We start from the raw sequence: 16867 nt of genomic DNA, 5'->3' as shown, positions 1-16867 counted from the left end.
AGTAGAGTGTAATGGTGAACTTAATATATTATCCTTCTATTTGTGTTTTAATTCCAAAAATAAAATGGAAATTCAGATATTGCAGATATTTTGCAATATGAGGGTTGACTGAGTTTGGTTTACAGATATAAATGATAAATGTGAAATATTATGTCAAATTCAATCCCAGTTTAATTAATAGCCTATAATCAAGATTTAACATGTTGTTTTCTAAGAACAATGTTTCAGGTTTAAAGGAGTCTTAAGATCATTTAAGTGAGATGGAAATAGAAAAATGATTTATCATATTGCTATTTGTTCTTCATACTTTTCTGTAGAGAATGAAACTCTTGGTTCATTCTACAAATATATTATAGTCAGTAGCATCTTAAGGCAAACCATTTCAAAATACATATCTCTTTGGTTTTATTAAGAACTTACACAGTTTCCAAACTCTCCAGCTCAGTGCTGTGTTATTTTAGAAATTATACTACTTCCTCATGTACTAAAACGAGCCATGTTTTCTTTTGAATATAGTCGCAGATGCGGCCAGTACGCTATGAACCAGGAAATCACCAAAGTCACAGAGAAGCCTACATTTGATCGATCAAGTTCCCAGGATTCTATGGATGAAGTATCTATGGAGGACTATTGGACTGAACTAGAAAATATCAAGAAATCTAATGAGAATAGACAAGATCAAAGAGTGATGGTCGTCAAAGAGCCTGATGGTAATAAATAAATAAAACTTTTTTTGTTTGTATGTGCATTTATGGGAGATTAATACATGGAAAGGAAGAGGAGAACAACAAATAAAACCCTTAAAGATAGGAAAGCCAAAAAAAAAGATAATGCCAGGTGCCTTTCAACTTGAAAATTACTTGTTTGTGGCAGATTTATGGATGTAGCTGCCAAATGTAAGTGGGATGAGTAAATTCACTTAGTCTTAGATATGGCTAGAATGTTGTTGAGTAAGCTTACTGTATCAGACAGAGTTAGACCTGATCTTTGAAATCATCTAAGCTCCCTTTAAACTCCTTCTGTGGTACCCTAGCCATAGGGTCATTTGGCCTCTAGTGAGTATAGATGCTGATGGAAAGCTCACTACTTTGCAGGGCTACTGTTTTTCCTTTGGTCAGTCAGCTTGAATTGTTTTGATGTTCTTTATTTTATTGATTTACAATCTGCGTCCTCTTCCTTTGACTTGTTCTTCTGCCTTTTGGAAGAGCAGAACAAGTCTACTCTGTTTTTATGTGATAAATGTTTGTGGATAGTTATCTTGTTCCTAGAGCCAAGTCCTTCCAGAAGGAAAAATGATTCCCATAGACCAATCCTTCTGGGTGGTTTTCAGACCTATCCCAGTCGTAGTCATCTTACCTTTCAAAGTAGAGTACTCCAGATTGGATGCAATGCCACATGTAGAGCCACCTAATCTAAGGGTATAGATTTGGGCAGAAGAAGACAGCATTAGCGTTTTTAGCCTCCACATTTGCTTCTTTCTTGTATTTGGTCCATAATTTCTCTTAAGCCTCTTTTCAGACATATTTCCTACAGCCTCCTACTGTACTTTATACTCTAGAAGAAACATGTGAAACGTTTTTTCTCTTAAATTTCATGGTTTTCCTTTCAATCTCTCAAATTCAAGAGGTCACCAAGTCTTTGATGCCCAATTCTGGCATCTATTATATTTGCTTTCTTTCTATGCCTTGTGCCATCTGTAAGTTTGTAAGTATGTCTTTGGTGTATAAGTTGATATACATGCTAGAACAGTAAGAGCCACAGTCAGTGCCTCACGACCCATACTAATAATGACCTCCTTTTCAGTGGACGACTTCTTAACTAAATGACTTAGCACTGAGTTGTTTAGGCAGTGACATCGACATAAATAGGTTTTTCTCTTTTGCTATAACATTGCTTGAAAAATCTACCAATAAGATTTTAAAAAGAAAATTGGAGATTTTTCTCAATTTAACAGTTCTTAGGTTTGTAAAAGAAGATTAAAATCAATTCATTCTTTTGTTTGGGTTCTCTTTGATTTTACTCTCATTCTTTCTCACTTTACCAGAAAAGTTGAGCTTATTTGTGATAATTAATAGTATCTCTCAGCCTTTCTGTCTCAGTGTCTCAAGATGGAAACAGCATACCAGTGGTCTACTGAATAAAGAGAAAATATTCTGCAGAAAACAGCATTCAAGCCTGATAGATAACTGTGTGTCATTAACTATTTCATAATTTTCCAAGATTAAAATGAATTCATAGATTGTTGTTCATAATGTGATTATCAAGAAGAGTTGGGAAAGTTTCTGCATGCCCATGCCTTTTCTTTCACTTTAAATTGTTTGAGTTTTGCCTCTACTTTTTAGTGGCACAAGTGACTCTATCTTACAGTCTTGTTGACTTATCATGGCAATATCAGTTTTTTTTTGGCAATTTGGTTTTATACACCTATACTGAGTTCTACCATAATGGCATTAATAATAATGGCTGACTTTTTATGTCAGTAAACAGGTTTTGTGCCTGGCATGCAGAATGCCTGGTGCTACATTACGTTTCTTGAAGCCAAGCTTATTAATACTTGATATCTGCCCTCAAGGAGTTTCTATAGTGTAGAAGGATAGACAGGCAAACCAGTCAGTTCTCTAGCATGTGACACAGGCTGTAATGGAGCCCTGCAAAGCTCTTTCCATATAGCAGTCTCACATTTGGTTATGAGACAGCCAGGACAGCTGTGCTCCAGGTTACAGATGAGAACACAGAGTCAGTTGGAGGCTAAGTGACTTGCCCGAAGTGACGGGGCTAACAAGGTGCAGAAATGGGCGATGGGTGCAGGTGTTTTGTGTCCCAGGGCATTGGTCTTTCACTTTCCCTTATAAACTTGGTGCTTGGGGTGAATCTATTCTAGTATCATTCAGTTTTTCTATAATTTTCATTAGATCTTACACAATATTTGCTTTACTGTTTACTTGCTGTTTTTAGTATTTTGAATTGATTCAGTTATTCAACTAGTTTCCTAGAATAAGCTAATTTTTTGCTGAAAATAGTGTGCTTTTTTTTTTTTTACTTGTAAAAACCGTGAATCTGATGTGCTGACTAGAGGGATTAAAAATTTAATTTGAAATTGATTAGTTCCTGATGTCCCGATGCTCTGTACTTCTTTGCCACACTCCCTGTCAGCTACAGTGGACAGAGAACACAAGCCTTTCCATCAGTTAATGTTGGCCTCTGGGGTGGTGCTGAATTTAAGCCAAGAAACAGGGCTTTAATGGTTATCCCCTGCACTGACTTCCTTCTATAACTTGATGGAAGTAACTTATCTTTTCATTGCTTGTTCATCTCTGGAAAGGGAACAGTATTATCTTCTCCTAGTTAATCTGCAGGGAAGTTATAGAGGTTAATTATATGTGAAGTCATTTGAAAATTTTAATTGAGTGTATGTGAAATGGATCTAAAATTTGATATCTTTGTGGCTGGAGTTGATGGCAGCCATCCAAGCTTCCGATAATGGTTCTTAGCACTGCAATTGGGTTGCGATAAATGAGTTTCAGTAAGAGTTTTTAAACAGCTTAAAAAATGTAAAAGTTCTCATATTTTGTGATTTAAATACCATTTTTTTTCCTGCTGTCTTAGAGGGAGAATTGGAAGAAGAGTGGCTTAAGGAGGCCGGCTTGTCCAATCTCTTCGGAGAGGCTGCTGGAGATCCCCAAGAAAGCATGGTGTTTTTATCAACGTTGACCCGGACCCAGGCAGCGGCTGTTCAGAAGCGGGTAGAGACAGTCTCTCAGACCTTAAGGAAAAAAAACAAACAGTACCAGATTCCTGACGTCAGAGACATATTTGCTCAACAGAGAGAGTCAAACGAAAAAGTAGGTTTTCTTTTTTGATATGAAAGCAAAGGAATAATTGCTTAGAATCAACTGGACGGATCCAGTTTAATTCAAATCGTTAAAAACTTAATGAGCACGTACATGCCAGGCACTAAAGCTCCGTGCTGGCATTGATCAAGAGGGACTTGATCCCTGGCCTTCTAGAAGTTATACTGATGGGGCAGAAAATTAAACAAGTTAAAATTCAGGATGATAATCCTTGTGTTAGGTGTCGTTGGAGCATTAGGAGTGGCCCCAACCCCCTAGACACCGTGACTGTCAATTGTTACTTATAGAAAAGTAGGAGGTAGGGGACTCTTCCTTATCTATTAACTCTTGCAGGAATGTTTGCTTTTTTCTAGACTCATTTGGGGATGAACAGAAGTGGAATGTGAGGGAGCTAATTGTGGCTGAATTACAAAATAGAAACCCTGGAATATGAAATAACTTCCCTTTGTGTATAGTGCCTAGGCACATAGAAGATTTGAGTAAATGTTTGTCAAGATGATTAATTTATTAGTGGAAGCTGTTGGAGTCTGGTAGAGAAAGAGATATCAGGGAAGGCATGGCAAAAGTAAGAGACCTGTGCAGCCTAGAACAGAGCTACTCAAAACAGCCAGTTGGTGGGCTATTTATTACTTGTGCATGAGGACCTAAGGAACTTGCACAAAATTTAAATTAATATCATCTGTTCCATCATCAAGAAAGTCTTGTTACAGGGGCCGGCCCGGTGGCGTAGCAGTTAAGTGCACGTGCTCCGCTGCGGTGGCCCAGGGTTCGCAGGTTCGGATCCCTGCGTACACCGGTGCACCACTTGTCAAGCCATGCTGTGGTGGCGTCCCATATAAAGTAGGGGAAGATGGGCACAGATGTGAGCTGAGGGCCAATCTTCCTCAGCAAAAAGAGGAGGATTGGCATCGGATGTTAGCTCAGGGCTAATCTTCCTCACACACACACACACACACACACACACACACACACAAAAGAAAGTCTTGCTACAAAAAAAGTCAGCTGAACTACATGATATTCTTAGGGTCAAAGTTGATTTACATTCTGGCTTGTCCTCAGGTGACACTTTGTTTTTTTTTGTTTTGTTTTTTGTGAGGAAGATCTGCCCTGAGCTAACATCTGCCAATCCTCCTCTTTTTTTGCTGAAGACTGGCCCTGGGCTAACATCCATGCCCATCTTCCCCCACTTTATATGGGATGCCGCCACAGCATGGCTTCACAAGCCGTTCATCAGTGCGAACCCTGGGCCGCCGCAGCAGAGCGCCCACACCCAACCGCTTGCGCCACCGGGCTGGCCCCTCAGGTGACACTTTGAATAGCTCTGATCTAGAAGACTCAGTGGGGTGATTGGAATGAGAACAAACAAAAGGAGTCTTGAACAATTGATTGCAATGATGATGATAACAATAATAATTGCTGCCACCACTACTAAACACTTACTGTGCCCACTACTCTCCTTGCTTTATCTCATTTAATCCTTATAGCTGTCCTGTGAGTGACGTATTATCTTTCCATTCTATGGCTGAGGCTTATAGACTTTAAGTAACTTGCTCAATGTCCTGTAGATAGTAAACCCAGATTTGTCTGACTCTGAAGTACTTGCTGTTAACCACTCTGCATCCTGCTATATTTGGGTTTCCATATATGATTCTGATATCAAGTAATCTGAACATGAGTGGCTATTTACACTATAAATAAAGGGAAACAAAAATCCTATGATTCTTTAAAAAAAAATGAGGGAATGAACGGGCTTATATTTAAGGTATCTTTCTGTCATGCAGAGGTTTTTTGCTTTTTGTAGATGTTTCATTCTTCCAAGAAATCCTTTATTGTTGCAGATTGTACTCTATTTGCATGGTCAATTGTGGATCAAATCCAGTCCATTTTACAGGAGTTTTGGGGTCGCTGGATTGCTCCGAGCAGGTCTCTTGCTGCTATGAGGCAGTTAAGCTTACCACCCAGTGGTTATCTGGGACATCCACTGGAGTTGAAAGGCTGGACTAGGTTTCCAACTGTAGAAAAATGAATGGTAAGGAAATATAGCGTTATGACATTTCCTTCCCAATTAAAGAACCCTCCCTAGGAGAAATAAGGGAAAGTGAAAAACAGGAGGGGCAAAGAGCTGAGCCTAAGCAACTGTATACTGTGGGATTCCTGCCATTGTCCAGGAGGATGTTGCTACTCAATGCTAGAAGAAGTATTTCTCAGCAAATTCCTGGTAATGTCTAAACCACATGGTTTGAGTCCAAGGTAATTGGTGAATTGTATTATCTGATGGAGTTATTAAGAGAGAAATAGCACAAGTAAATGAAAATAGTGTTAACTTGCTTACACTGCATGCCTTTAGTTGAAACACTGCCGCCCATTAGAAATAAGTCCCCCATCCCTCAAGCAAACATGGGCCAGCCATCTTCACTTGCAGTTCTTCTGTTCTCAAATAAGTACATATTCAGCTCTTCCATTTTACATGCTTCCTCCTGAAGCCCTTGCTGACACTAGGAAACACAGTACAGAAATGAATACCATCTGCATGTCATCTTCAATTGCTAAGGAAAGCAATTCTGACCACATGCTCCAAAATGTGTGTTCGTTTGTAAAATTAGAATCACTCACTGTGTTCGTTGTGCTGTGGAGGGCTAGCCTTTTGTAGTCTTATGGCTGGAGGAAGGAGGATGGTATTGCTCTGTCCTGAGGGAGATTTGAGTAGTCCCATGAACCTCGTACTGCCTCTGCGATTTGGTAGTCACTGTGCGCTGTCCTGGGAACCACCAGTCTCTAAGTAGTGCACTAATGGCCTCTGTATACCTGTCTCAGTGCTTTTCTAGATTCTCCTTAGACTGCAGGTGGAGGGGCGAGTCCTTTTTGGCTAACAGCTTGAAGTGGAATGTGTGGAGAGGGGACCACAAAGGGCATCTTCTTTTGTGTAGAGATGAAAATCCAATAGAATGGTTATTTTAAAGATCAATCAAATAGACCTTTGTGTATGATTGGTCTAGACTCCTGATTCCAGAATTCCTTCTGAAGGCTTGCTTGACAAAGGAGGAGGTACTGCCTGGCTGCACTCACTGGTGAGGGGAGCCAGTATGTTGTACCATGTCGATAAACCCTTGGACAGCTGTCTTCAAGTATCACTGCCCCAACCCTTGAGAAAGGAGTTCCTTTGAATATCTGAGCTCTTATTACCTGTTTGCTAATTTAGTTTTAATTTGTCTCACATTTATTACTAACTTTTTATTTTAATTTGAAGAATTTCTATTTTATTACCTATGTGCCAACTTGTAATTTTGTTTTATAACAGTGTTATTGAGATATAATTTACATACGACCCAATTCACCCATTTAATGCCTACAATTCAGTGGTTTTTACTATATTCACAGATTTGCAACCATCACAATCAGTTTTAGCACGTTTTCATGATCCCCAAAAGAAAGCCTATTCCCATTAACAAGTCATTCTCCAATTCCCCTCCTTACCCTTAGGCAACCGCTAATCTACTTTCTGTCTCTATGATTTGCCTATTCTGGACATTTCATAGAAAGGGAATCATACACTATATGGCCCTTGTGATTGGTCCCTTTCGTTTAGTGTAATGTTTTCAAGGTTCACCCGTGTCGTAGCGTGTACTTCATTTCTTTTTATTGCTGAGTAATATTCTATTGTGTGGACAGACCACATTTTGTTTATCCACTCATCTGTTGATGGATATTGCTAGCTTTTTGATATGTTTGTCTTCTCCCCTCAACTAAATAGTGGCATTTTGATGGCAGGGACACTCTTGATGTTTTTCATATTCCCTACAGGGCTTAATATTTTTTTTTTTTGTGAGGAATATAGCCCTGAGCTAACATCCCTGCCAATCCTCCTCTTTTTGCTGAGGAAGACCAGCTCTGAGCTAACATCTATTGCCAATCCTCCTCCTTTTTTTCCCCAAAACCCCAGTAGATAGTTCATGTCATAGTTGCACATCCTTCTAGTTGCTGTATGTGGGACACCGCCTCAGCACGGCCAGAGAAGTTGTGCGTTGGTGCATGCCCAGGATCCGAACCTGGGCTGCCGGTAGCAGAACGTGCGCACTTAACTGCTAAGCCATGGGGCTGCCCCCCACAGGGCTTAATATTATGTCTTACTAGTTGTGGGTAATCAAATATTTGTTGGGCAATTGCTTGTTGATTATAACCATAGTGCTTTTTTCTGTGATTGTTATACTTCTGAGTGCATTTCTTGTGCTCTGAAGGTTACTCATGGAATTATTTACAATGCCATATCTCTGGTTGTGAGTTAGAGATGACTAAATGGCCCGATTTCTATCTTTAGGTTCCAGATGGCACTGAATCACAGTCAGTCAGAACAAATGAAAACAAATACCAAGGAAAAGATGGTATGTTGGACCTGTTCTCTTGTATTTTCAGGTTTATCACTGTAACAAACAGATACAACCTTTTAAAACATTCACCTTCAATTCCAGTAAGCAAATTCTATTAAAATACTAATATAAAGTACAGAAGTGGATAATTACATAAGGCTGGGCATGTAGTGGGCCTTTGATTTTTTTTTTAACATTTGTATATCTCTATCTGTTCTGACATCTCTATACATAGTCAATTTTCCTGAATGCTTACCATGTGCGAGGTTCTATGTGGAGTTGTTTTCCTCATTTAATACACTCAAGCATTCTGTATAGTAGGTACTGTTCTTAAACCATTATACAGATGAGAGAACTGAGGTTTATAGATGTGAAGTCACTTTCCCAAGGCCATACAGCTAGTAAGCGGAGCCAGTGAATGTGGAGCGTCGTTCTTAAATCATAAGTTCTTAATTCATAAATGGATCACTTTTCAGAAAGTTTAGAAAAACTTAAAGAAAATAGTTAAGATTTTTTTTGGCAATTGATTATAATTCTCTTTTTCATACATTTCCTCTTCTATATCTGTTATTTCAGAAATGGATTAGACATTCAAGGCATGGATGAAAATAAATATTGAGACTTTATTAGGTACTTATCAAGAGAGAATTTATAGCTATTTCATTTATTTACAAAAAGGAAAAATGTTCTAAATTAAGGTCATAGATTTAAGCTTAAAAATTTAATCCTTAATGTGTTATTGTTTAAAACTATAATGAAGGTGGTCTGTGGCTGCCAGATTCCAGCTCAATGACTTGTGCTTTTCTCTTGCTTATGTTCTTAAGACCTGGCACCTGTAGAGTTCCTGCCATTAATAGTGTTGTATCTGGATTGGAAGTAGTTGGGGAAGAGCATCAGGTAGACCGTGGAGGACTGGGAAGTGTTCCCAACCTTCCTATAAAAATCAGGGGTTAGTCCAACATTACAGGAGACATTTTGGAGTCTTGGAACATCCACTATCTCTATTTTTCCTTCCATACTTTTCTCAGAACTTCTCTCCTGCACCCCTGCCTTAAAAAATAAATAAATATATATATATAAACACACACACACACATGCATATTCACATGTGTATGTGTATATATGTAAAGGTGTACATGTATGTTTATAGACACATGCATGTCTATATATTTATGTCTATAAAAGCACTTGGTTTTTACTATTCTATATAGGTTTCTTTAGTTACATGTTTTATATCAGAATGAAATTACTGGGTGCTTCCCCAAGTCTATGTACCAGCAAACACTGATGTGACGAGCAAGCTGGAATAGTCAGGCTGGCCTGCTGGGGATCTGGGTCGTCAGGAGAGACAGATGAATGTTTTGTGCCAATGTCAATATGCTTTGGGCTTTAAGGGAGAGTGACTGGCAATTGCTAAATGAATACTGAGGAAAATATTGTGTTTTCTTGATGTTTTCCTCCTTTGCCAGAGATGGTGATATAGGCTATATACACAGAAGTTCTGGAAGACAAGTTCATTGTATGAGTACTTTCCAGCCTGGCTTGCAGCAGGCGAGTGAAATGTGACAAACTTGCTGCCTGATTTACATCTGCTTTTGCTGGAATGCTATGAAGTGGGCAGAGAGTCCAAGCAGTATAATAAGAGAATGTGTGTGAGGCCATCCAAGTCTGAGGGTTTCCTGCTATACCTGCTCTGGGCAATGCCATGCTCTTTCACTAGCCAGTGAATTAACCAGTGCATGCGAACACTGAGAGGTTCAGAATGAAATGCATGGAAGACGTTAGAGTTCAAAAGTGGAGCTCCTTCTGCTTGAAATCTGAAGATGTGGGCGACATAGTCTATTTTAAATGTTTTCCCTACACTTGGGCTTTTATACATGTTCAATCAAAGATACTCATTCTAAAGAAAAAAGTTGCAAAGTTTTAACGTTGCAAGGGTTGTTGCATTTCAAATTAGTTAATCTACTGCTAAGTATCAATCTCAACTTTCCATCAAATTATACAACTCTATGTATATAGAAGGCCCAGTGTTTAATACATACATTTAGAAATATTAATAATGCCCCCAATTTTTTTAAAACTTTCATATTAATATGTATATTGTCTTATTTTCTTTTTTGCTTTCCATGGAGGAAAGAAATTCTTTTTTAAAATGGGGATATTTTGGACAACTGAAAAACTTTTAAGGAGTTTTGTAAAACATTTGTAACCCAGTGGTGTTGTCATTTCAAAACCAAAGCAGAATAGATTAAAAAAATTATATTATTTATACTTTAGGACTTTAGGAGCCAAATGGTTTATCTCGGCATTCTCTGTTAACTTTTCTCTTTGAGAGTAGATAATTGACTCATGGATACTTTCATTAGTGCATTAACCACCCATTTCTTGTAGCAGCCCCCCTCCATCACTCCTGAAACTGTTTTTCCTACTCTCTGCCTTAATTTGATTTACCATTTGAACGTTTAGGCTTTTGTATGCCATATTTTTTATTTTTGCCACCTTTTGAGTGAAATTCGTATGTTTTAAATGTATTCTTACTAAATTATAATTTCTCTACTCAGTTTTGAATTCAAAGTTCATTTGTTTGGGGGGTGGTGTTTATTGTAACTCTGACATGGGGATGTTGAGGAGAAAAGGGAGTCATTTTAAAATTCTTGTCCATAAACACTCAGCTTCTGGAAAGGTAGCTTCTAATTTAAGAAAATGGCTAATCATTTTTTTCCCTGTTAGAATGGTTTCCTAGGAAACCAACATACATATTCACAGTAAAACATAAAACAGTGTAAACCAGTGGGAAAAGAAAACTAAAATTGTGCTTTGACATTTAATACTTTAAAAATTAATCATAAAATGGCCTGGTTATGCTTATTAAAAAATTGTCACAGGCTGTTGGAGAAGCATAAATGTGGCATGGATGACAGCAGATAAATACTATCAAGGAGCCTTAAATGTATTCTTATTTTTGGAATTGATATAGGTAAATGTTTACTTTCTTAACTGTGAAGTGCCACCAGGACCAGCTGTGTATGTAATTTGCTATATAATTCGCAGGGCCCAGCGCAAACTGAAAATGTAGGACTTGTTCATATTTCAGAACGGCAACAGCAAAGCATTAAACCCAGCGTGGGGCCTGTCTGAGCACGGAGCCCTGGGCGACTGCACCGGTCGTGTGCCCACAAAGCCCGCCCTGCTTATTAAATGGGAGTGAATATGGCTAGATTGATATTTATTCTTAATTTTCTTCTGAGTAAAACAAAATTTTTTGTTTTTAATTTAAATAACTATAAATATCTGTCTCTGAAGGCAGCAGACTTTTAATAATATATGTATATATGGCATATATCTATTAAATTTTTAGATTACCTTTACTTTCCATCACCTTGTTGTGTTAGTATATAAGCGTGTAAATGCACTATGTAAGTTTATTTTGTAATTCAGAGCTGCTCACCTTGAGTCAAAGGTCTGCAATGAGAAGATAACAGTAATCCTGTCCTTGGTTCCAGAGTTTTTCTAGATGTGAGTTGTGTTAAAACCAAAAATGTATCAAATAGTCAAATTTAGAAGTATTTTCTCCAAAGCTTAGTGCTGATATTTTCAGCAAAGAAGTTTTTGAATGTTGATTTTTTTCCTGGAGGATTAACAACAAACAAACCCCCACAAAAATGTTAAACTTATTATACCCTTGAAATGTTGATGTAAATATCTGAAACTTAGACTAGGTTTATAGTTTTAGAAACTTTTATGGTCTTTGATATAATCAGGTGGAAAACCTATTGGTTTCTGTACCAGGTACCTCCAGACCTGACTCCCACAGTGATAAGTTATGGCACTAACTCTTGTTTTGGAATTTTTACTCTGATAGGTAGGTAACATTCCAGAAAGGAAGTGCAGGGTGTGGAAGAGGTCTATTCCAGGAATGTGTCCCACTGTGAGGAAATTAAATGGCATATTGTTAGTTCTAAGAGAGAGTAAAACTAACCTCCTTCTCCTCTTTTTTTTCGGCTTTTAATCTGCCACTGTAGAATAAAACAACAATTAAATCTGCTAAATTTTTGTGAAGTTTTTCATTCAGAGTTTGAGATCATTCAGCAGGGTTTTGGAATTGGACCCAATCTAAGAATTGTGACCTCAGAGAAAGATTCCACAATTGAACTATGGATTTCTAGTCACCACCTTCCCTCCTTCCCCCCATGCACCCTTGGTAGGATTCCTTGAATATACTTTTTACTATTAAAATGTGTTAATTATTGCTTATAGTAAATAATACTCTTCCCAAAGGTTTTCGTATAGTTGATGCATTAGAAGTAAAAAAAGAAATAAACAAACCATGTGAATTGGGTCTTTTGTTTTTTTCCCAGACCAAGTATCTAGCCTAGTTGTTGGCGAAAAGAAGCTGATCCCACTGGTTCCTGAGGAGGCACCTGCCTCTGAAACAGATATCAACCTGGAGGTATCATTTGCAGAGCAAGCAGTCAATCAGAAAGAGAGCTCCAAGGAGAAGACCCGGAAGAGGAAAGGGGACGATGCCCCATTACTTGTACGTGGCACGCTCTTCAGATATCACTAAGCATGAGTTTATTTTTCAGCAGCTTTTTATTTTGAAAATTTCAAACCCATAGAAAAGTTGAAAGACTAGTATAGCAAACACCCCTGCAGGCTTCATGGAGATCCTTTCAGCAGTTAACATTTTACAGCCTTTGTTTTCTCTCTTTCTACATCTGTCTTTCTGTAGAGATGCTGTGCTATCAGATACACACTTACTTCGTTTTTAGCTTAACAAGGGCATACCAAACAAAACTGCTATAATACTTAAGAAATTGAACACTAAAACAATAACTATATTTAATATACGGTCAAATTAAAGTTTTCCCAGCTGTCACAGTATCATCCTTTATAGCTTCTGCCTTCCCCACCCCCATCTGGGATTCAAAGAAGGGTCATATGTGACATTTGATGTCATATCTTTTTGGTTTCTTTGAATCTAGATGAGGTCCTCTGCTTTTTCTTTAATATTTTTGAAGAATCCAAATCAGTTTTTTGATTTTGTCTGTTTCCTTGTGACTAGATTCAAGTTAAAACATTTTTGGCCAAACTACTGCGTGGATGATGCTATGCCTTTTCTGGTGTCATCAGAAGAGGGGCATGATGTCACATGGTCCCTTTATTGGTGATGGAAGTTTGACCACTGGTTAAGGAGATGTTGACAGATCTCCCCATTGTAAAGATGCCTCTTCCTATGTGCAAGTAGTACTAATTTATGATCCTTGAGACTGGGCGAACGTTCTGTTTCTCAGTGACCACCTATTGCCCACCAATTTCACCATGCATTTGTATCCTTGCCTGAAACCATAATTAAACTAGTGTTTGAGAAATGGGGAATTTCTAATTCTGTTATTCCTTCTATATTGATTGGCTGGCAATCTTCTGTAATAATTGCTTCCCCTCCCTTTTCTCTTTTTGTTTTTGGATATCACTATGGACTAATGGCTTCCATTTTTTTCATTCAGTGTTTTATGAATCATTTTTCTTTGATGTTCAAATTTACTGAAATTTGACCAATGGGAGCCCTTCGAGCTGGTCCCTATGTCATTTTAACATGCCTTCCTCATTCTTTTCTTTCCTAGTACAAGATGTTCCAGGCTCACCCTGTACTGTTCTCCACTCAGACTTGAAAGAATCCATTTCTTCAAGGAGCGCTGGTTCCTTTTAGTAGCAGATTGTATTTAGAAACCAAGCTTGTGTGCTGAGTGTTCTCATTGCTACTGAATATCTTATATTTCTAAAAAATATATTTATTAATTTATTTATTTTGCAGAATTTCACACATGCAAAAGTTAAAAAGGAGAGTATAATGAACCCCCCAATACTCATTACCTGGCCCCAACATTCATTCACCTATGTCTAGTCCTGACCTATCCATATTCCCATCTAGTTCCTTATTCTGTGCTATTTTGAAACATATCTCTGAATTATATTTTATGATCTGTAAATATTTTAGTATCTATTTACAAAAGATAAAGAAGGTTTTTAAAAAACATATATCCATATTACCATTCTTGTACCTAAAAAAATGCTAAAAATTTTTAATTTTAAATATCCAGTCAGGTTTCAAATTTCAAATTGTATCACAAATTTAATGATTTTTTCATAGGTTATTTGAATCCAAATAATGTTCATGCATTGTGATTAGTTGATATGTCTTTTAAGACTCTTTTAAACCCTCCGTCTCTCCTTCCCTCTCCCTCTCCCTCCACTTTCTCCCCTTCTCCACCTCCCATGCTCTCTCTCCTTCTCTCCCTTCCTCCTTCCCTCCCTCCCTCTCTCTCTCTCTTCCCCCAAAATTTATTTGTTGAAGAAACGTGGTTATTTAAGTTGTAGAGAGTTCTCTGCCTCTGACTAATTCTATCCTCGTATTCTTCTGTTTCTTGTAAATTGACTGACCCTAGATTTGTCAGATTCAGGTTCATTTTTTTGTGAAGACTCCTTTGTATGTGATCGTGTATCAAGAGACACAGGTACTTGGTTGTCTTTCTCTTTTTGTGAGCAGCTGCTGCTGATCAGTGCTTGGATCCAGTAGTTTATTAATGGTGACAAAATGATGTTCTAATTTTTTTTTTGTTTACTAATTTGAATACTTCTTTTAAGAAAAACCTCAAAATGGTTACTTATTCCTTTAATTTACCAATTTTCAAAATTTTTTTGGTCCCCTAGCATCTTTCACTAGTGACCAATTGATGTTGTTTTGTTTTAATTTTTTTATAAAAATGGTATCTTAACTCATGGACATAGACATATGCGACATGACCCTAGACAAAATTCCCCATGAGTATCTGGTATGTTTTCTGCCTCAGACCTAGAATCGTCTGTTTCTGCAAGAAACCCTGGTTCCATTTAGTAGAAATATGCTTTTGTGACTATGATCAAGACACCAGGAGAGTTCCTCTTTCTGGTTAGTTGCTAACCAGAAAGAGGAACTCTCCTGGTGTCCTGATCAGCAATGGCTAACCAGAAAGTCTTTTCAGAGGACGGAAGTACCTCTGTGTCTTCTTTCTTCTGTGCTGAGAATAGTGATTCTCAGGATACAGCAGATAATATATTAGAATATTGCATAATTTCTTGTTTGTTTTATCCTCCATTAATGCACAGCAATCTCAGGATAACAATACTAACACTACCATCAACAATATGATTATTAGAAAACAGTTTAAACCTGTTTTTCTTTTCTTCAGTTGTTTGTGTCGGTAGGGTATATCCCCAAAGGGATGTAACAATAAAATTCCTATGTTGTAGGTTGTTTAGGATAGTTATTCTCTGTGCCATTAAGCCACCAACTGCATACCTGGTTGGGTTAATTTGCTTCATTTTCTTTTCAATTTTTAGGGATTGCTTTTTTGAAATTTATTTTGTTTTGTAAGCATGTAAAATATTTACACGGTCCAAAAGTCAAATTTAAACACAAAGTGTATTAAAAGTCTAGCTTCTGTCCTTGAGCCGTCACCCAATTCCCTCCCTCCTCTTACAGGTGAACTTCTTTTTAATTTTATGGTTTATCCCTCTGTTCTTACGTAAATGGTAGTCTGCCATACATACTTTTCTCCACCTTGATTTTTTTTTTTTCCTTTGACTTAGTGGTGTATTCTGGAGATCACTCTATAGGTGTATGGAGAAATATTTCTCATTCTTTTTTATATATGTGTTGTACTTCATTGTGATGCTGTATCATAATTTATTCAATTTGTCCCTTAATGGTGGCCATCTGGGTTACTTCCAGGCTTATCATACAGTTTTAAGAATCTGTTTTTATACCTAGTGGGAAAAGTCAAGGAGTATGCATCATTTGGCCTGAAGAGATGATCCATGCTCCCAGACTATCTTTAGCAAAAGTGTCTTTTACAAGTGCCAATCTTCATCTCAACAGATGGGAAGGGTCAAAAATGAAGGCAGTAGCATCTAATTCAACAAACTGAAGACATTGTTGACTTTTAAGCTGTTGCTTCACACAGGGGCATAAAATATAATCTCCACTTGAGAGACTTAGAAATAAAACTTTCTCTCATTTTATTCTCTGCTTAACAAACTAATTTCTGCTCACCTACCTTCTTCATTTTATTCATGTGGGGCCCCACGCTTAAAATCACCTTTCCATTTCTGCCCTTCTATTGTTCCATGTTTACCAAAGAAGCCTTAACTGATCCTTTGGGGTCTAGCTCACTGTCTAACTTTACTGTTAAAGTCTTTCCTGATTGTGAACTTATAATAGGTAAAATATATAAAATCATCTTTTAAACTATTAGATGCCATGCTTTTGATAATTATTGTCTATCTATCTATGTATTTATTTATGTGTATATGCGTCTGTTCGTATCTACAACCGTTTATTTATTTATGTTTTCTAGAAGGTATGGACATGTTGTGAGCTTTCCACGAGTCCTCAGCATAGTTGATAAAAAGAATATTTATATTTGCCACCCTGAGGCAGGTGTCTAAGCTGATAAAACCGTAAATTCCATTTTGACTCCATGCTTCCCTGCTTCTGTAAATAAGCAGTAGGCTTTATGTAATACATTGTTCTCTGTTGACCTGATTTCATATTCACTTCCTTTTTCTTACAGCATTGAGCAGTCTTTAATTCTTTATGATCTCTCACAGAGG

At 37.5% G+C, this 16867-nt stretch overlaps 1 protein-coding gene across 5 annotated transcripts in view; it reads left to right on the top strand.

Moving 5' to 3' along the window:
- Positions 1-16867, top strand: part of ARHGAP18 (Rho GTPase activating protein 18) — a 173908-nt gene that overhangs the window by 115857 nt on the left and 41184 nt on the right. For all 5 annotated transcript variants that reach the window (XM_087444079.1, XM_014781217.2, XM_087444081.1 and 2 more), the window contains 4 exons: positions 517-710; positions 3607-3842; positions 8167-8230; positions 12574-12752. In XM_087444079.1, the coding sequence (XP_087300205.1) occupies positions 517-710; positions 3607-3842; positions 8167-8230; positions 12574-12752 (673 nt within the window). The remainder of the gene's footprint in view (positions 1-516; positions 711-3606; positions 3843-8166; positions 8231-12573; positions 12753-16867) is intronic.

Source organism: Ceratotherium simum, chromosome 19, assembly GCF_057802395.1.
Source record: "Ceratotherium simum simum isolate JZ-2026a chromosome 19, ASM5780239v1, whole genome shotgun sequence".
Lineage (NCBI taxonomy): Eukaryota > Metazoa > Chordata > Mammalia > Perissodactyla > Rhinocerotidae > Ceratotherium > Ceratotherium simum.
Note: the sequence above shows the minus strand (reverse complement) of the source record. Positions and strands in the feature narration are given on the sequence as shown.